Genomic DNA, 21787 nt, shown 5'->3' with positions numbered 1-21787 from the left:
AAAATAGTTTTAAGATGACAAAGTAGCAGGCCAAGCATCTAAGGATACAGTTACATAAATAGATCTTCAGATGTTTTAACTAAATTAGACAAGCAGAGGTGTGAGGCTCGTGCATTACATTTTCCATAAGAGTGTGTTGTTGTGAACTTTTGCCTGGACTGCAGTGTCACCTTTAATAACTAGGTCATGTGACCAATGAACTTTACCCTACTTCCAGCGGGAGAGGGCGTTAATATTATGCCATCTAAACTTTCCAAGTGTCCCAACATGGACAAGTGCAACAAGTCTAAGATAACTTTTAAAGATAAGGCAGCATGTAGTCTACTGTATGATATTTTAGGTTTAAAAAAAGAACTAATTGTACCTGGGCAGCCTGACTGGCGTAGAGACGAGAGTTGCATACAGCAACTACACCACCGGCCTGTAGCTGACCTCTGTAAACAAAAAACGACAGTTGGTCAAAGGAAAATGTATCGTTTTCGATTAAAGAACAAAATGTTGAATAATATCCGTAATATCAGCTGAAGTGGTATTAAGGTTTTGACATTCCTCACCCAGATAGCACGGGAGGAATCCTGAGAATGGTGCCGCACAAGGCGGAAGACTGGCTCACCTTACGAAGCAGCATGATTTAATGTTGTTCTAAAAGAAAAATAATACGTTCAAATCTAATAAACAACCAGTCTATTATCAAACACAAAACAATGAAGGTTAGCTTGGCATTGAATGCAGAGGACTGCTGGCAGACACGTAACGACGTTCGCTCGTTTCGTAACTTGGTCGTCCTCCCATAAAAAAGCCTTCCAAAAAATATTTAAAATTATTCATTTACAGTCAGATCATCACAGACTCCTTTAGGTAACGAACCTGAACAAGAAAATATTTTAATATTCCCCCTGGGTCCGAGTAATTACAGCGACCCAAGCTCTGCCAAAGTAATATCACTATTGCTATTGTTGCCACCGCTGCTTTTATTCAGCGTCTTCTTCTACGGTCTTAAAGGCGCCGAGTTTCAACCATTGGGGTTGCGGCCTGGGTTGGCGCCCTCTGCTGTTCAACCGGAAAATAGAATAGAATAGAATTTTAAAATAACAAATACAGGTGTAAAATTGTTATTATGCTTTTGATTTTAACAGGAAACCAAAATTAACTTTATGTTCTTATTCTTTGTGACAGCAAAATATACTTTCAATACTTTCATCACGCAGACAGGGCAGTGTTAGGTACGTCAAGATCTCCTTTAATAATTAAAGTGTTTAGTCTATATGCAAGTAATCTATTCAACTGATAATTTAAAGTACTGGAACATTTTAATCCAGTACTTTAATGAGTTATAGTACATTTTAAACTATTCAGCTACCCCAATCACGTTGCGCCCAGAAATGCTTTAAAATAGCAGCATTGTTGTGAAATGGGACAATCTATAGTTTTTGGACATTGATTTAAATTTTAAATTCTCTGGTATAATAAAAGTTTGCTACTTTTACATTATTCAAAACATTTGAGTTCTAATTTTACTTCTAATGGTTAGTTACCGTCAGTTTAAAAATGGTGGTTTAGATTAGTTGTCCACAGCAGTTGTCCCCGACCCATTTTCCTTGAGGATCCCCTTTATGCAATTACTACAACGCAGGGGAAAACTATCCATGGCTTTATGCTTCCATTAGCTTGCTTTTTCCCACAAATGATGCATTCTGAGTCATTTTCTGTCCTTTGATAAAACTAAATTAAGGTAACCATCAACATATTTATTTTTTTTAATAGGGCCAAATAATCTGCTCTGTGGTTTTGTCTGACATGTTTAATTAATTAAATAAATAAAGCTTACCAGAATAGACATGAACTACTGCCCTACATAGCTGCACCAACTCACTGATCTGACTAAACCACACAGTACAAAAATTAATTGAATGAAAAGTTGTGGCCGACTAAGAAGCTTAATTTATTAAGGATATAGGTTTTAAAATATTGCTGTATAAGAGATTTTGATGATGCAAGATCCAGTGTGTGAGAATGTCTACGTTCACAGATTCTTCCAGGTCAGGACACCGTGTTTAATAAGAGAATCAAACCTGACTGGTAAGTATCAAATTTATTCTCAAATACACAAGCAAAGGTGGCAACATGAAATCATTTGACACAATCAAGGCCATTCTTTCTGAAATGTCAACTCCTCATTTAGCACCTTAATAGTTGGATTATACACGATTTATATAGTCACTCATATAAAAATTAAACTGGTGAATAATGCAAGTCAGTAACATAAAAACAAGCATTGGTAGCTGGGACATTTGGATCACAGTTAGGATATACACTGCATGTAATCAAAAAATACCACTTTCAGTGTTTTGTCTTTTCACCAACTAGTACCATCAAACTTTAGTCAGTTTAAAAAACACTACAGGTTACCCCTCACAACAAGACTTATTTGATGACTAGACTTAGGCAGTGATTACTAAACACAAGTTCCCCTGATAATTTTGGACCTATTTTCTTTTCACATTAGAGCTTGCACTTTACATAGGAATAGTAGATATACACAGAGAAGTTCATTGTCAAACAATGTGAAACAAAATGTATTATTTTGTGTACCTGGAGTGTAAAAATGACCAATAAAAGAGAGAAAAGAGTAAGGCACTCAATATACTCCTGTGTGGATAAACAATGTGGCACTATAATGCAGATAAATGTAGATGGGGGGACTGTCTTCTTTTCAAGTACACAATGTATTTGTCGCCCCCTAGTGTTAAACTGTGGCCTGTGCAGGTCCTGGTCGACCAGATCTGAGATAAACCAGCTTCAACTGCTAAAGAAGTTTAGAAGTTTTAGGGATTACGAAAGCGGAGTGCAGAGGAGATCTGACGGGCACTTTAAATATTATACAGAGGCTTTGCTTTTTTTATTAAAAACAATTAGTACCGAGAAATGAAGCAGAAAAAGTCTTTCTGAATATAGATCTAAAAAAACTGCTGTTTTTTGATTTATGGATGAGGAACTAGATTTTGCAGGCACATCTAGACCAGATCCCACATCAATTGTGCTCTAGTGTTTTCCTATTTTTTTATTTTTATTATTATTATTATTTTTTTTTGCCATTTTAAACCCTGTTTTACCAAATTTGTCGCAAGTGCCCTTAACCCAAAGACACTTGTGAGCTCCAACTACCAGGAGATGCTCGTCAGGACAAGTGGGAACCGTGCACTAACTTCACATGAATGGTCACTCAGCACAGAGACACTAAAACTACATGACATCCACAAAGAACTCGCTGGGGTTGCCCATGGCCAGGTGGAACGACTGGCGTGATGCAGTCAGCTCTGGTGGTACTGAGCCCAGGTCACGAGTGGGCGGAGCCCCTGGAGGTCCCCCTGGAGTGGAGGAAGGGGGCGGGGGCAGCGCCGGGTGCATGGAAACTGCTGGTAGCTGTTGCGTGTGCGAAAGAGCATGGGCAGCTGCCATGGCTGGGTGTGGGTGCTGGGGTACCATCATCACCATCATGGGGTTGTACGGCAGGATACCTGGTGGGTAGGGAGACATGTGGGGTGGCTGGGGCAAGCGGTGATGATGTGAGCGCTGTGAGGAGGCGTGGCTATGTTCACTGGGGGCGGCTGAACCATGGCCGCGTCTCAGGCTGCTGCGGGTAGAGTATTCTGATTCGCTGCCACTGCCCGAGCGTGAGTCAGCACCGCCACCGTCTCCAACCCCACCAGAGGGAGATTTCTCTCCTCCACCCACGTTGTTGCCTGGGCCTTTACTGTTGCGATGTCGCTCACCCTCGCTTCTTGTTGAGCCGCTGCTTCGGCTCCCTGAAGGCAGAACAAATAAAAAAAAGGAGCTGTAGTTTTAGGAAAGAAATGTTTGAGACATTTTTGCGTTTCCTCCAGATTCTCTGAATCTTTTGATGACATACATTATGGATGGTGGAATCTTCAAAGTTTTCACAATATTGCATTGAGAAATATTTTGCTGAAATCAGTTAACAAATTTTAAATCCAGTTTGTCACATACAGGTAAACCTCTGCCTATCTTTACACCTGAGAGGCTCTGCCTCTCTGAAACGCTCTTTTTATAGCCCAATGACATTACTGACCTGCAGCCAGCTATTTAATAAATGTAGTAGTCAACCGCTGCAATGTCTTTTTTGAGATGTTGCTGCCATCAATTTAAAAAATGTCTCAGTTTAAACATCTGATATGTTCTATTGGTAATAAAATGTGTGTTTATGAGGTTAGCCAATTATTGAATTTTGTTTTTTATACAGTATCTCAACCATTTTGGAAAGGAGGGCGTAAACCCCTGAGAATACTATTTTAAACAAATGTAAAGTAGAGATATTTGTAAATCTAAGAAACCCAGATACTTCTGATAAACAATAGGAAAGAGCTTCAGGTGATTTGAAATAATCATGACTTGCAGTTGATGCGTTGGCTCATGAACGACATCTGATCTCTCTGTGCTCACCTTCACTGTGCTGGCTGCCGGTGCTGCCAGGGGCGTAGCTGTAGCTGGTGAGCTCGTGGTAGGGTGGCGGCTGGCTGGAGTAGGGATGTGTGGGGTAGGGCTGATAGGGAAAGGTGTGCATCATGGGCCATGGGGAGGCACCAGGGAGTGGAAGAGGGGCCAAGGTGTCCTGGTCTGAAGCCCCACTGGAACCATCATTGTCATTCAGGGATAGATTGGCCATGTCTGGAAAGAAGATGTAGAACAATGAAGCAAAAAAAAAATTAACATTAAACATATAATAATCTTTTTAATGTTTGCTTTCCTGCTTTCCTAGATTCTAAGTTTAAGGATGGCTGGACATTTACTAAATCCTTCCATAACTCAGATGTCCTACATTTGATCCCTACAACTGTCAGGTTGTCCACAGATGCTTGTGGGCAAAATTGAAAAACACTGAAGTCGGTCTTTGATGTGTTTATTTTTCTTTTTTTAAGCAACTCACAGTTCTCACAGTCGCTCAAGTCTCCAAACACATAGTAGCACTGTTCAGAGAAGGTGATCTTATTGACGGTGTGCCGAATGAAGCCGGCCTTCAGAAGGTTGCTGGCGTATTTTCTGGCCTCTCGGCGGTCCTGGAATCCCTCAATGTGGTGAAACAGCCACTCCACTACATCTGAGCCTGGTGATGGGTAAAAACATAATTTTATTCATCCTAAAAGACATTTCATCCTTAAAGATGCACTGGACACAAATTAGAAGAGGAGTAAACACATGAATGAAGGTGCAGCAGTACTTTAAGGGCAACTCTGTTAAATCAAACAGTGACAAACTGATTAAATGTACCACAGAGATTAAAGCTTAAGCTAATCAGGACTTAATGTCAAGTGGTTTTATCAGGAACAATTCAAAGGGTAAAAATCTACAATCACCTAAAGCTCTTAATTGCTAAATTGAAACATGGTCCGCTGTCATCAGGATTTTTGCAGCTGTAAATTGTAATGTAAAAACCTTTAAAAGAAGCTTAGGAACATCAATATCTTGAAGATAAGAAGTCATAAATCGACTGTGACTGAGATAAAGCAACAAAAAAACTGATGTCTTCTAAAGCTGCAGGATTTTAGTGCACAAGTCAGGAAAAAAAATACCATTCAGAAATTATAATTTAAAAAAGGGCAAAAATAGACAACCATGTAGTTTATGTAATTATTGCTTGTGATTTGGTTTCAGGTGATTCCAATTAAACATGTTTTCATTCAAAACAAGCATTCACATTAGTACGTTCGGGGTTTTTTCCCTCCCACAAGTCACACGGCTTTAATTCTGGGAACATAATGGCTGCCCTGTAAAGCCCTGAGGCAAAGAGAGTTCATGAAACCATTGCAGTCTTTTAATTTTTTTTCTCTTGTTTCCAGTTTTCATCTTACCGAGGAAGGCGTTAGGGATGGTGATTTTAAGCCACATGCGATCCCTGACCTCCAGACCTGACTCAGGGGAAGCCATGGCTTTGGCAACTGATGCCATGTCGGAGTGCAGTGACAGATTAAAATCATCAAAACCTGAAAGAAGGTGCAAGAAAGTTTAAAACAAAGAACTGCAAACATGTACAGCTAAATGGAAGAATTCCAAATTAAAATCATACATGGGTCAAAAACTAGAAGGCAAGCAGAGGAACTTTTGCAGAGATCAAAGGCAGGAAAGCAGCAGTTGTCACTTATACAACAGTGGCAACAAAGGCAGAAAGAGATGTGAAAGATGATTCCTGCGCTAATGTTGTTAAGAGACAAAGGTGGAGAGGGACTGAAGCAGTAAAATGAAATGCTTTCAGTACAGTCTGGTAGAGAGTATGCAATGTTTAGAAGTGGAGAAAAAGGCTTTCTGTAAGATATAAAAGACCAAAGAGGATAGTTTTTATCTATACACAGTAGTGATGCGCGGGCCGCCTCCTAACCCGCGGGTCCCGCGGGTTACCCGCGGGTCGGGTTGGGGCGGGTCAAAGAATTTTCGCTTCACTGCGGGGCGGGTTGGTGTGGTTTACTATTCTGAAATATCTAGTTCTATCTATTTTATTTTTTGTCAAACTGAAAATAAAGACCTTAATCAGTGTCTACATTTTGTTACTATAATATGTAAGACAAAATATTTATCAGTTATTTAAACACAGGTCACGTTTTATAACGTAATGTCCACGTAGGCGCGTAGTAGGCTACGCAGGCTACGTGCAGAAAGCGCCAAGCAGACAAGCAGCAAAAGATGGAAGAAGTGTTGAATAACATTCGTTCGGGAGTTTACGTCCTTAAAAAGAAGAAAGAGGGTCAAATGGCTAAATCACAGGTTTGGGACAGGTTCAACGAGGTAATCAGTGCAGACAACAACAGCAGCATTGGCTATGTGCTTTATAACACTTAAACGCTTTAAAACACTTTATTTGCCTATTTATGTTTATAGGCTTAACGTTCAAATGAAAATACATTTTGTGTTGCCAGTTTCCAGTGCCAATTTAGGAGACCATATGCACCTTTCTCAGACTAAATAAAAGCATTCGTCAATATCATAACATGTGTTTTAATGGGGCGGGGCGGGTCGGGTCGGGTCGGGTTAAAAAAATAGAAGCGGAGGTGCGGGGCGGGTTGGTGCGGTCCAATTTTTTTAAAAGAGCGGGACCCACGGGTCGGAAAAAAACCCGACCCGCGCATCACTAATACACAGATAGAGGATAATGGAGGCACTGAGAAAGACTCACGTTCAGGCTCTGTGACAGAGGAAGAAGAGGTGATGGTGCTGAGTGAAGAGCTGCCAGGATAAGGTGGATAAGCCCCGGTCATTGCCACAGAGTGACTGACCCATGCGGCTGGGTCGATGGGCCGGATTGGTTCGTCTACGCAGACAAAATAGAGGTGCGGTTCACTGACAATGACTTCAACCACAGAAAAGCTGCTGTTAGGATATGAGGTGGTGCTGTACTTACTACGGGGCAGAGTAAAGTAGCCCTGAGGAGAGGGGTCCCAGCACTTTGCCACTGTGAGGATGATAGGCCTGACAAACGCCGAGAGAAGGGGGGAGCATTCATAAGCACTAACACTTTGAGTCCAAACAGAACTCTGGGTTGATGACATGGAAAATGAGTAAATAACTGCTTACCCAGGCTTGTGTACAATCTCTCTGAGTACTCGCACTGCATCATCATTACTCATGTTCTCAAAATTGATGTCGTTCACCTTGACAGGCAAAAAACACAAGATTTAAGTAAGAAGTCAGCTGATATGACTAAACAGGGGAAAAAGTAAACAAAATAATTTAAACCAGAAAATGCCTCCTTTCCTGCTGTTTCAAAATTAAAATAACTGTTGCTGACACAAGTGCTCATTTTCATGAGTTCTTATGAATTAAGTTTACTTTATAAATGTACAACTATTCATATCAAAGCTCCTGAAAATCAAAATACCATGCTGCATTATTTAGAAAACATTTAATAAACAACACTTTCAAAAACAGCTAGGTTATTGAAGAATTAAGACATTATTCCTGCACACCTGCAGCAACATGTCACCAGGCTCAATGCGTCCGTCTGCGGCCACAGCTCCTCCCTTCATGATGGAGCCGATGTAGATGCCTCCATCCCCTCTTTCATTGCTCTGGCCAACAATGCTGATGCCCAGGAAGTTGTATTTTTCTGTGTTTTGAGGAAAAAGAACGGCATTAAAACTAAGTAAATGTAAAAAGTGCACATGTTTACACTGCAGTTTTGCAGACTGATTTGTATGTTAAATAGCTGGCAACAATAAAAATGTCTAATTATGTGTCTCCTTCAGAGTGAGCTTCAGGTGTGTACAGACCCATGTTGAGAGTGACGGTGATGATGTTAAGGGACATTGTGGAATCTGTCACGCTGCTAAAGGACGAGGCCTGGAGATGAAAGCAATTACATTATTCTATGGAATTAGATTGAAAAACAAATAAAAATAAATAAATAAAAAGGACCACACCCTAATTTCTAGTTTCATACAAACCCTCTCCAGACGTGGAGGCCGCTGTTTCCGCCGTCGACGATGCCGCTTAAGAAGCCTGGAGGCCGTGCTCTGCTCAGTCGCACTGCTGAACCTACAACAACAAAAGGTCAGAGGAGAAAAGTGTTTTCATAAATATTCAACAAGCAGGCCTCCCCCTTTGTATCTGCAACCCCTAAAAGACAATGGAGAAGCAAAACAGGAAACATCTCGTGATGATTAATTATAAGTTCATTTTTTGACTTAGGGTAAAGCATCAGAGACAAAGACTCACATTCACAGCAAAAGTTAAAGCAGCATTTAAAATAATAATACTGTTATGGGTACCCAGTAGTATATTCTATATATATTATATTTGTTGTATTTATATTAACAAACAACAAAAACATGATATTATCCATTTAAACATGGCTGATATATCATATATGTCTGTATGAATGAAGAAAGAAAAAAAAAAAAAAAAAAGAAGCAAATCCCAAATGTTAGATTAAGGAAAATTCATGAAAACCATTTTCTTATTTGACACAGTCTTGGGAAAGTGCAGGTTTCCAAGGTTATGAGTGTATTTTAATCCAACATGAAAATCAGGCAGGTCTTCAAAGAAATACAGATTTCAGAATTACGAATCTACCTAAAACAAAGCAAAAAAATCCTGTTTCCAGTTATGTTTACACTCATGGTTTGTTTTATTAATAATGTATATTCACAAACGGTCCCTAAAATGTCAAGTTTTTATGTTGCTTTAGCTTACAGCTCTATTTTCATGTAAAATGTCTCACCTCTGGACAGATTCGGAAAGGTAACACAGCTCAGTTAACCCTCATGAAAGGAAAGTTTTGTGAAAATAAGAAGAAATTTTAAGATTTTATTTCATTTCTATTATTGATTTTATGGACTGCTGTGCAGCCCAGCACTTCACCAAAAATGAAAAATAGCAGGAAAAAAAACTTTTTATTCTAAGATAAAAAAAAAAAAATGTGAGACTTAATCACAACACAAAACCATCTAATTACTTAAAGCTGATTAAAATGTCCTCTTTCTGGAAATGACCCAAAACCCCTTCATCAGTAGCCCTCCTCTTTCTGCAGGCTCTCACCTGCTCATAGTGTCATCGTCTTCAGAGTCACAGAAACTAGTGGTGTCTAACTCGCTGCTCATCACCGTGCTGGAGCTCTCATAACCAGCCAGGTGGCGCTCCAGGCGGCTCTGACCATTCATACGAGGTCCTTGAAAAAAAAAACAGGATACCCAGAAATATTCAACAAGAATTTTTATGTTTGCTCAAATAAATGTTTCCCTCTTTTTCTGTCAGATGGCAAACATGCTACACGTGTACATTCCTTGATCCTATCGTTCAGTGTTTTTGGGATGAAGGCATGTCAAATCTTGAAGGATTGTTTTCATCAGCACTGTGATGTGGTGCTCCTCACCGTGCTGATCCATGTTGTCTCTGTGCCGAGGTCTCTCTCTCCTGAAGGAAACTACAGACTCTGTTTCTGTCTGGTCGTCCAAAGTCTCCACGCTGCCTGTAGCATTGGGACTGTGAAAATAACAAACAAAATATTTAACAGTTTCTGCAATAACTTAAAAAAATCTGCATTTGACTTATGCAGGTGATTATATCTCTTTAAATGTCATGCTTTTTTGATTTTCTAGTGCTTCACTAAGTGGATTTAATAACAGTATATGAAAGTCTTCAGTCATTATGCACTAATATCATCGGTACCAAAACAAAGCTGGGAAGTGGTCAACTCACTCAGTGAGCTGGTTATGAACACAGAGCACTTGTTGGTCAGTTTTTCTTACATGCAATGATCCAGTTACTTGTCACTTCAATGAGGGTTTTCACTTAAGATGTCATCAAATTACACTGAATCCAGAAACCGTCTGAAACTGAAACGTTCATCTCCCGCGGCTGTGCCTAAATCTCATGAGAGGATCTGATAACACAAGACCTGGCAGCTCAAGTATAATCACAGCTTCACACGATGACAGGGAAGCTACTACATGTAGACACAAAGAGAAATGCTGTGCAAAGCATTCGACCCACGCGGGTAATTCCATCAGTGTGTAGATAAATCCATAATTATCCACTGCAACACACTCCTCTTTCAAGAGGAATGATTTATTTATTTTAAATGTGTAATAAGGACAACACACTAACCCATCAGCATGTTGGACCAAAACAAACAGAACTAGAAGGAAAAGCTTTAGTAGCTAATAAAGTTTATCATATTGGAGTGATGGATCATCCTTTTCTCCACATTTTTTAACTAGCAGAGGTTGAATCATTTGGTATTTAATCATAACATTACAAAGAGGCCCATTGTATAATATTCATTTTCAGAGAAGTATTGTACGAGAGTTGAAGATGCCAAGTACAACAGATTGCATATTTTAGCTTACTTACAAGGGTCTGAGCCAATGCTTAGTTAGTCTTTTTGGATTAACAAACTTGGATTGTGGTGCAACACGGTGGGCTCAACAAAGGTAGATCTGTACAGAAGAGGGACTCAGTCCACAGTAAACACAACACTAAGACCTTTATTTTTATGTGAATCTACACAAGCGAGTATATATGTATTAATGTCTTGTTGCATAAATATGTTTCACAGAAATATGTTACACTGATGTATAAAAACAATCCAACAAAATCGTCCACATTTTGTCTTGGATAAACTACAGTATATCAAAGTAAACAAGGTTCAGTGCCTCTACATTACAGACCCTGCTTGGATAAATTCGCTAATAACACATTTGCAACAAGCTAATAGAGGCTGGTGTGTTTGTTTGACTAGCATCTAGGTGTTTAACAAAAACAATTTAACAGGTGGATGAATGAGAAAAAGTAAATAACCAGGGGCAGCCAAAGCTCATCAAACACACAGACAGCTTTTTTCCTTCAGAAATGAAGGAGATCCTGAGGAGAACATGAAGATAAATCTACTGTCAAATTCATGTTTCACTTCACTGTCGAATAAATTTGGAAGTGAAAGTTTTGTTTACAATGTGTTGAGGACAGCAGTTTTGTTTGGAAGAGAATATCGTGCGTATTAAGAAAAAAAAAAAAAATCAAGCAAGTTGATGCAACACATGTCAGCAAAATCCATCACAGGACGCTCCAGCTTTTAACCAGCTTGCAGTAAAAACTTCAGAAGATCGTCTGCTACATTCACACATTAAGCTCATTTACATGACTATGAAAATCAGATATTTGGAAGCATTCAGATAATTGTAATAATCTGATTGGACGCGTGTACATGCCATTCTGAAATACGATATTCCAAAAATCCGTGTCTATATTTTCCATTATAGGATTTATTCCGGAGGACATGCGTACGTGGTGATGTTACTTCCTAATATTTTAAAAACCTTCGCTCTGTGTTGAACATGGCGATACCTTTAGTCTTAGCATTAGCTAATATTAGATGTAATAAACTGCTAATAGTTTACGTCTTACTTCAGCTGTGAATTTGGCTTTATCCGAGTGAGAGGAGGAATTTTGGATGACATGGTCAAAGCTCTTGCAGATGTAAAAAGACTAAATAAATCAGATATCCAGATCTACACGCACAAAGACATCGGAGTACTGGGGAGAAATCTACGCGTGTTAAGCCGATTTCTCATGATCCGAAAATGGCTGTTATCTGGTAAAGGATATCAGATTTAGCCGTTTACATGACCACTTAAATTATCTGGTAACTTAAGAAATCAGGATCAGATTTTTGGTGTGCACATAAACGGCTTCAATATCTCACTTGGGAATATTATAGATTTTAAAAATGGTGCTGTCTTGAAAATGTTTGTAAGAACTCCTGAATGAATGAAGCAGACATTTGAATTCCCATATGTCTGCCGTCTGGAGCATCCTGGACTGCTTTGCACATGAGAAAATGGTTTCAAAGAAACTAAAACATGAAGAATTAATCTGATTTACAACTGAGAGAAATGGTATTGTTCTAGCTCCACGCACACAATAAAAATAAATGACTGCGGTTAATTATCATCTGACCGAACATTAAGGCAAGTTAAAAAGATCTGTTGTTGTATTTGAACAAAAGGAGTAAAACAACATTTGGCTATGCTCCTCGAGTCACACATCACACATCATAATCTAAAAAAAGAGAGGGAGCACATGGAGCTATAATGGGAGGCTGGACTGATTAAAATGAACTTTGACCTCTAAAGTAAACATCAAGAGCTGCAGGCGACATATTTTCATTTGTTAAGAGTGAAAAAAAAGGGAAAAAACATACCAAAATAACAAATAACAAAAAAACTACACACAGTATTCCAATTACAGCACAGCCTCTGACTGCAAATATGTTATAAATATTAAATGTTATAACTGAGGAAATTTGCAAAAAAAAATTTTCATTTTTTTTAAATTACAACTGTATAAGAAATTAATACTGAAGTACTCAATATTTCTGCTCTGTAATGAAGCTAAGCTCTTTAATATTTTGCTCAATTTATATACTTAAGTTGTTAGATGTTTTTACAGTTTAGAATATTTAAAAATCATAATTATGAGGCTCATTAAGTTGGAAGATTTCCCAGAGCTGGTCATGTAAAGAACAAGGGCGTCTAGGATCAGTTACAAATGATCTGTTGTATTCTTGAAGGAACTTGATACTGGGAGTGTGAGATGTTCAAGAAAAAAGAGTTTATACATTAAAGCTTTGAGAGAAGAATAAGCTGGACATTAAAGATACCAACGGTGCAGGTTTGAGAAGGTTTGTGTGATGTCCACCATCAGGTGGGTTTACTGAACAGTAAACCTTAAAATGAGCATGCTTTGCTTACTGGAAGGAGGGCGGTCTGGAGTCCCCAATACCTCCAGTCCTCTCTGCAGGCGGGGGTGGGAGAGGCGGCGGAGGTGGTGAAGGCTGACTAGTCGTTTCCACAGGGGGGACAACTGCCACTGGGGGCTCTGCAGCTGGAGTGTCTGAAGATACCAACTAATACAAGTAGGGGAAAAATACATTTAGAGAAAAACCATGAAGAAACTTAAGGTAAAAATGACAAGGATGGCATCAAAAAGCTGAGTGAAGGCAGAGAAATAAGAGGTTAAGAAAAGGTAAAAAAGGAAGGAAAGGTGTAGTTGGTGGAGGGAGGGAAAACGAGTAACATGTCAATTTAGTTTGTCACACAAACACTGTACTCTATTCAGATGGCTGTCTCTAGGGCAAACTGAAACGCTATCCTACACTTAACCTGTCTCTCTTCATTATACAACAAAACTGCCTGCGCACACACACACATGCACACACACAGAGAAACAATTAGGATGAATGCCATCCAGCATCCAATTACATGAAGCACAAAACAGACAGGATGGGAATGAGAGGACAAATAAGGTCATCAAAAATAACCCTGAAACTTTAAATAATTAAAATCTAGCATGTCAGTGTTAAATCACTGCACTTAGAAAGGCCAACACATTCATGTTCTATACTGCACAGAAGTGCCCCCAGGTGTATTCAATTCAATATTCAAAGTTCACTTTAACAGACAAACCTTGTCAAAATATATTGGAATGAAGATACTGATAAAAGCAGACAACCTTACTGAGTCATCCACTTTACGTTCCTTTCCACTGATGGTTATGTGACTGTGAAACACTTGTCTTCTGGGATCCCCTCATCATTCTTTGTGTGCAGATCACATATCAGTCCCTCTAGTCTCTGAGCTTTGTTCCCCTTCTAATTAAATGCCTTCCACCCCTTTCTTATGCACTTAACAGATGTTTCAGCCTCTGACCTGTTAATGTGGGCCAACTCCTCATGTTTAGTCTCGATTCAAATGCAACCTGCAGGGTGGAGTACAACAGCTGGGACTTCCATTAGAGAAATGGAAAGTATGACAACTGTAGCTGGCAGCTCACTGTACTGTAACTGCTAACACGAGGTGCAGCATGCAGCTGAAGTATCGATTAGAGATGAGAAAAACATTTCCTTCATGATTTATTCAGCAAACTGGAAGCTTTTCTGCTCTAAATGTCCCATCACAGAATGATCGCACGTGGTATTATTTTATGAAAGAACATGCTAGATTGTGTCATGTATCTGCAGACTATGGTGCATAAAGTCAGTCTGATCATACAATTCAGACAAGTGCCGTTCTATTGTTTTTTCAACTATATATAAAGACTGGGATTAATGAACATAAACACTTCATTCCAAATCTATCGAGACAATCCCACTGAACACATGTCATTTTAATGAATAACTCTTTGTACCATGAGAACCAAAACACTCTCTAGTCTTAACTAGTATATTAGAAACAATAATTCAACAAAAAAATCCTGTTAACTGTGACTTTACTGTAAAAATATACAAGCAGCTACTGACTTTAATCTTTTCAGTAAAAGAAAAAAAGGATGCCAAAGATAGAATGGAAAATAAGGAACAAAAAGGAAATGATCACATATGAAAACCATATAGATATTAGGAAGTTAAAGCAGGAAATACATATCCAAACAGCTCCCACGCTAAGATGTTAATAATTTTGTAAAATACATTTGAAATGTTTGGGGAAACCATAAAAACAACATGACGAGATTTGATGAATGATTAGATTGACTTCAAAGTGTATCTAACAGGACATGTGGCCTACAGTGACTCACGCTGTTGACAAAGCTCCAAGAATACTTTTCTCATACACTTACTGAGCCTGTTTCCTTCTGTTAAACCTGGCTCGAAACTGTTCAAGGTTTTTCTCTTTTTCAGAAGATCTTTTTCATTTTAAATAAAACACCCTCCCAAGAACAGGCCTGTATAAAATCTAAAAAGTCTCATTTACGCAAAGTTATTGATTGAATCAGATTTTAATTGCTGTTTTGTTTTTCTTTGCTTAACACCTGAAGGAGGTTTGGAGAAATTTCTGAAAACTTCCTCTGTCTAATAACACTGGCTGTTTTTTTGTTTTTTTTACATAAAAGTACTGTCTTGACATTTTTCAGACAAACCTCAGGAGGATATCAAGTCATAGAAAGGTTTACAACACTGAGAACAAGAGCAGTCTGTGCAACTCCCACAGCTGAGGCAACAACAAATAAGTCAACAGGCTTATTATTTCTTACCCATGACACCACTCTGCCGTTAAAACAAGGCAACTTGGCACTATCATCGGATATCTCCTCCTTCACCACCCTGAAAAACAGAGAGAGGAATGTTTAGGAGGTATAAACTGTTCTGTTTTCACAATATTATAGCTTTGTTTATGGTTTCTAAATCACAGTGCAGCATTGATGAGCAAGAAGAAAGACGAAAAGACTGCAAACCATTTTAAACTAGTCATGGTGGAAAAGTGGAGTGTGTGGGTAAATGAACTAGTTTATACTGCTAACACATCACACTAAATATGTTCATCTGTGATTAAAACATTGCTGAACTTAAATAAATGCAGGCTAAAGTCTAAAATATCCCCAAATTTGTTTGACAACCTTTTTCTTGTGTTCCATATTTAATTTAGATGTGTTATCAGGTGGCTCTGTCTGTGGTAACACGACAACCAACCTCAGAGGCTCTGGATCAGCAACACTTCAGGTCATTAATTCAACAGATGCTAAATCCCCCACAAAATGTACACTGATTTCACCATAAAGCTATGCAAAAGTGACTTTAGATAGACATTTTACAGGTCACGTAATTCATTGAGCAATATGCTGCCCTAGCAGATAGAAGAGAGCATGCAAATAAACCTGCAAAAACAAAGAAGCTTTACAGACAAAACTATTTCAAAGTGCCTAACTAGCTTACATAAAAGTAGCATTTTCCCCATAAACATTTGATATTAAAACATAGAAACTAAACTTGATCTTACAGCTGGGAGATATGGGAGATTTTTTACCTGAATATATATATATATATATATATATATATATATATATATATATATATATATATATATATATATATATATATATATATATATTTTTGTCAAGTAACCAAAGAGACTATTCTAATTTACAGCCTTGTGCATTAAAAACAGTTACCTTAAATTAAAGTAGCTGCATATTAAATTAAATGTTCCTAAAACAAAATGAATAAATGAATTAAAAACACTTTAGTGATCATAACAAAAATACAGGTGTCAAAATGTAACACAAAAAGATACTTTAAACTCAAACCAAGCTATTTTGAAATAAACAATATTCCCTCATTGTACATTGCGTGTGAAAAAGTCTCGATATACTTGAGAATCTCAATATACTGTCAAGCCTTATTACCTACATCAATTAAACAATCTATGGTCAAAGTTCTTTAGTGTGTGAAACCTGTTCAGGCTAGACTGGACTTTCATAAGCTGATGTTGAGTGTATTTTGTGGGCGAGTGTTAGCATAGTCATGACTGTTGTGAGCACTTGTATAGATATGTAGGAGGATGTCTCAGCCTTTAAAGGCTGCATCTCTGTAACCATCAACTGTTGGTTAGCTAACAAACTTTTTCTCCTTTCAGTTTAACATTTCTCTCCTCACATACTGCAAACAAAAGCATCTAGACAACCGATGAACAGATGCAACAACAGTCTACAGGCAGCTTAATTGTTTTCATTCCTCTGCCCTCCAAACAAACAAGCAACCACTGTCGAGTCATTTCACACACACTCTAAAATAACGCACAAATAACCCTTAAATATGCTGAATCCCGTTGCCGTCACTAAAACCTTAAGTCCCTGCAGCCCACTTAAATTGTTCTAGTCCCCTGGTACCATTAAATTCCTCACAGTCAAGGCAGCATCAGTTTTCTAATAATTAATTTTGCTCAAACAGCTCCTTGATCCTTTCTAAGAGCACATGCACACACAAGAATATTTAGTGACTTTAGCTTAACACCACACTATTGCTTCAGCTCTTTGTTCTCCTTGTAGACACCCCAGACACTTAGCAAATAAGACTGTTCAGTTCCAGTTTCCCAGCACCAGCCCTGGCCCGGTCTGCTCCATGGATCTCCACCACACACGCAGCTCTGGTCGACAGCTGGCCTCGTACCAGGGCAAATGAAAACACACACCATTACACTCTCCTCTCCTGGGTCGTAGAAGAGAGGGGGGTCTGGGCTTTGATTGGACAGCTGACTCTAAGCTATGTTGAAATTTTTTTTTTTATCTGAACTCAGTTGGAGCCATTCAAATGAGTGTGTAATGCCAGGCAGCACAATTTCAAAAAAGGGTTATGTTTTTCTTTCCATCTCCACAGCTTTGGACTATCAAGAGTTTTAAGTAGGTGCTACGAAAATGATGTGTTCACTTTACTATAAAAAAGGAATACTTAGAACTTCATCAACCAGTCACTTGTAATGCTGAAAATTGGTCGATGCTGGTAATATGCTGGGGCTGAGTAATTTGTGCATCCTTCATTTAAACAGATTGAATTTTACGGTTATTTTGAAGCATATATTTAGTCATTGCTATGTAAACGGCATTTTCTGGTTGCCATGGTTAAATAAGATCGTATTCAGAGTAGGCAATAATCATTAAAGCTGTAATTTATACAATGAGGTAAACTGGAAAAAGTGTTTAAAAGTAAGTTCATACCGAGCTGGTCTCACATGAGTCCTGATTATCAGTTTGTCTTCAATTTCCTCACTTAAAATGGCTATGTCGAGTGTTGCTTGTTTTGGAAAAATTAGGATGACCAATGAGACAAGAGTGTGTGTTGTATGTTAAGTTGAGAACTTGCTTTCTGCCATTACTGTAGCCTCCATTAATGTGCTACACTGAATAGCCAATCTTATAGAAACAGGTTTAATTCTACATGTTGAGCTGGTTGGAAAAATCAAGACTCCAGAATCCTGAAATTCTGACTGACAAAGGTGAAGCAGTAATTGAAAATTTGAGACAGACATGCACGGATTCTCCAAGCTTGTCCCGCTGTTGGCTTGGTGTGAAAGAGCCTTTAGTCACATGACGTAAACATCCATGCATGTTAACTGCACCATTAAGTCCTACCACAGCATTTTGCAACGCACACTGCTGCTTTACAATACATTCCCTATCACTGCACAAAAGTACTTTGCCCAATTCTTTTTACTCCATTAGCTGCAATTATGAGGAATGATGTAAAACACAAAAAATAAAGTTCACAAAACTGAGAAATCAGATGTAGCTGGTTTTTTTGGTTGTTTTTTTTTTTTTACACTGAATATCTTGAGTTCCCAGTGAACATCACATAGGATGGCTGAAGGAAAAATAGCTTCTGGGATGAGGGAAGTAACCAAAGTGTCTTGAGGGATATGGAGACAGTTGAAGTTTAGATAGATGTAAAAATTGCAGTGGCATAAAATATGCTCAGTAACATGTAACTGGGAAAATGAATAGAATATGTTATTAGTTGCCTCATGAAAACATAATTATAATACAGACTAATACAGAATAAGGTCAATATTCAAAATATTACATCTACTTCCAAGTAAATAAATACTTCTAATGATATAATGGTTGATTTTTTTTTTGATAAACTGAATGTTCACTCCAGAAATACCTATAAATAATCAAAGTTAAGATCAGAAACCATCACAGGATACAGATTATTCACTAATTGAAATTTCCTCCTTAATAAATTTCCTCAAAGAAATTTCTCTGCAATGTGCATTAATATTCAGATCAGCACTATCCTGCCAAGTCTATCCAGACCCAAAGAAAAGCCCTTTCATCCTTTACAGTTCAGATTTGGAGTTGACTTTACAGCTTCCCTGGCACAGGCCCTGATGGTACCATTCAACAAGGAAGAGAGTTGGGGGGTAGCCTTAATACTTATCCAAACTACAATGCATTTAACAGAAAGCCTAAGGGTCTCACTGTGTGAATAAACCACAAACATGCATTCCACTGCAGAAAAGTGAAGTGCACACACAGAGAAAAAAAAAAGATTAATTGATAGTGAAGAGAAGAAGCAGCGCTTTCTGAGGGGAAAAAGAGAGGAAGCGAAGAAGCCAGGGAATGAAAGGATGGCTGGCAGGCCAAAGTGTTAAACAGGGGAGACAAAACCCTGGCTTCTATCCCAAAAGAAAGAAAAGGCGAGGATTTCAGCAGATGATGGACTGAAGGAAGGAGGGAGGGAGGGATAAGGATTAGGGCAAAGCAGCAGGGACAAGGAATGCCTCCTATTATAATGGTGATGTTTTCTGAGAAATGTCCCAGCCTACATACTGTTGAGTATTTATAGAACCGTTTGGATATCCATCTTTAGTGATCATAACCATGCAGTTTCTGGTTAAGGACGTGTTGGCTGAAAGGCGACCTAAATGAATGTCTTATTAATCTTTATTTAAACTTCATTAAAACCGTGTGAAAACAATAGGAATTAAAAAATACTACTACTAACAGAAACAACCCGAGTTTTGGGGCAGCAAATGGCAATATAAGACACATTTTCAAACTATTTACCAATTTTTAAGTGTTTACTTTATGTTTGGGTCACAGCTCTTCCACTCACATAACATTAGCGCAATGAAAAACTTATTTCCAACTTTCTATTAAAGCAGACATGGTTTTAGTTACCAGTTTATCACAGCTTTTTTTCCCTTGTAAGCAAAAACCTCTCCTCTGCTCAAAGAAAGGAAAAATAGCACTGCAGCTCACCCAAAGTCTTGGTCCATAGACTTGAAGAAGAATTTGTAGTTTGGCTTGTTCAAAACCTGTTTAAAATCCAGTAAAGTAATGTTTTCGGCAGCTATGGGTATCTTCACCAAGTACGGCGTCTCCTCCTCGTCGATATGATAAATTATTTTGGTTTCCGCCATTCTGTTTTTAATATATATAACCTGGAAGTTTACAAAAGAAATGCACTCTAAAGAAGCGAGGTAGCGTTAACTTTGTAGGGGAGTTAGCTAGCGGCGGAGCTAGCTAGGTAGCTAACGAGACGGCAGAGGTGAAACGTTGATGGCCACTGAGATTTTTAGTCCGAGACAGAGGACGTAAAGCGCCAAATCTCTGCAAACGAGCTCGCTCTCCAACTTTACTAAAGTAAAAATTTGCATTCCCCCTGTTGCCGAGGGGCGAAAACCGAGGGACACGCTACATTCACACACGATCTAACTACCAACTTTTCCCCCAACAAAAACATACAGGGGAGGGGGTCTAAAAACTTTTCACTACTTGTTGCGAGCCAACGCGGCGCGTGACGTAAAGACGTACCCCCTTCTTTTTTTACGTGCTGTCCCAGCCAGACCCCCCACTGTCTCAGATGGTTGAGGAAGAGCTCACATCAGAAAAAGAACAGTCTAAGTGAAAAAAAGTTAAATCACATCCTATTATTGGAATTTTTATGCATAAATTTAAAAGTCATATTTCAATTAATATTTTGTATACATATATATATATATATATATATAGTATTTTGAACTTGCAGGGACAATGGCCTTTCAGTGTGGAGTTTGCATGTTCTCCCCGTGTGTGCGTGGGTTCTCCGGCTTCCTCCCACCGTTCAGAGACATGCATGTTAGGTTAATTGGAGACTTTAAATTCTCCCTAGGAATGAGTGTGAGTTTGAATAATTGTTTGTCTACTTCTGTGTTGGAACTACCCTCAATGGACTAAGCGGTAAAGAAAATGAATGAATGATATATGTATATAAACTACTTTAAAAGCAACATAGTTGACTAAAAATCATTTTAAATATTTTTGTTAGGTTTGTAAAATAACTGAAAAATAGTGACAAATGTCACAAACATGGAAGCACAATATTTTTAAAACTATCTTGACTTTAAAAATAAAAAAAGAAATGTATATATTTGGTAGCTATAATAAAATTATTATGAACTGCACCTCAAAATTACAACATCAGCCAGAAGAAAAATGACTTTCCAAGCAGGATCTGTATTGTTCTTAATGAAAATAGGCACAGTGCATAGTTTCATAAAACTTTGTATTTCACTAGATTACCACAATTATACTTTTCCAGACAAATTATCATTTGTATTTCTTCAATTTCTATTGAGAATAATTGAAATCTCTGGTACCCAAATGTTGTGTTCAGCAAACATCAAAGAACTAAATTTCCACACAAAATACAAGATACATATACACAAACATGGAGAAATGAACACAAAATGATTATTAATGTGGACGAAAATCAGAATTATCAACACACATTCTAAAAATGATTATCCACATAGATCCCATTCTTTCCCACCATGACCACATTCCTTTGTTAATAAAAAATAAAAAAGCATACAGGAAAAGAAAATGGCTTTAATTTTTATCATGGAAATTGCTTCATATTTCCTTCAGCATAGATAAGACATAACAAAAAAAGTATGGATGCATAAATCTGAGAAAGAAATAACTTTGAGATTAGAGTTCAGAAAAATAAAAATAAATATAATGCAGCATT

General features: G+C 38.1%; 2 protein-coding genes across 2 annotated transcripts in view; both read right to left on the bottom strand.

Moving 5' to 3' along the window:
• Positions 1-980, bottom strand: part of acadvl (acyl-CoA dehydrogenase very long chain) — a 15811-nt gene extending 14831 nt beyond the window's left edge. The window contains exons 1-3 of the mRNA XM_041985560.1: positions 868-980; positions 555-642; positions 365-434 (exon numbers count right to left, since the gene is read on the bottom strand). Coding sequence (XP_041841494.1) covers positions 365-434; positions 555-628 — 144 coding nt within the window. The 5' untranslated portion in view covers positions 629-642; positions 868-980. The remainder of the gene's footprint in view (positions 1-364; positions 435-554; positions 643-867) is intronic.
• Positions 981-2073: 1093 nt separating this feature from the next.
• On the bottom strand, positions 2074-20550 carry dvl2 (dishevelled segment polarity protein 2). The gene is made up of 15 exons (XM_041986430.1): positions 20035-20550; positions 15532-15601; positions 13254-13408; positions 9878-9987; positions 9544-9673; positions 8451-8541; positions 8277-8346; positions 7974-8113; positions 7582-7658; positions 7409-7476; positions 7184-7318; positions 5868-5999; positions 4946-5122; positions 4462-4686; positions 2074-3806 (listed from the first exon to the last, which is right to left on the bottom strand). The coding sequence occupies exons 1-15, from the start codon at positions 20193-20195 to the stop codon at positions 3244-3246; spliced, it is 2304 nt and encodes a 767-aa protein (XP_041842364.1). The 5' UTR covers positions 20196-20550; the 3' UTR covers positions 2074-3243.
• Positions 20551-21787: the final 1237 nt, after the last annotated feature.

This window comes from Melanotaenia boesemani, chromosome 5, assembly GCF_017639745.1.
Source record: "Melanotaenia boesemani isolate fMelBoe1 chromosome 5, fMelBoe1.pri, whole genome shotgun sequence".
In the NCBI taxonomy this organism is placed as follows: domain Eukaryota; kingdom Metazoa; phylum Chordata; class Actinopteri; order Atheriniformes; family Melanotaeniidae; genus Melanotaenia; species Melanotaenia boesemani.
Note: the sequence above shows the minus strand (reverse complement) of the source record. Positions and strands in the feature narration are given on the sequence as shown.

Coding starts and splice junctions, on each gene's coding strand:
- dvl2 (XM_041986430.1), bottom strand. CDS start 20,195: ATGGCGGAAACCAAAATAATTTATCATATCGACGAGGAGGAGACGCCG. Junction 9,674..9,877: donor AGACAACATGGATCAGCACG/GTGAGGAGCACC, acceptor TTTTTTTTCAAG/GACCTCGTATGAATGGTCAG. Junction 3,807..4,461: donor CGGCAGCCAGCACAGTGAAG/GTGAGCACAGAG, acceptor TTCTGCCTTCAG/GGAGCCGAAGCAGCGGCTCA.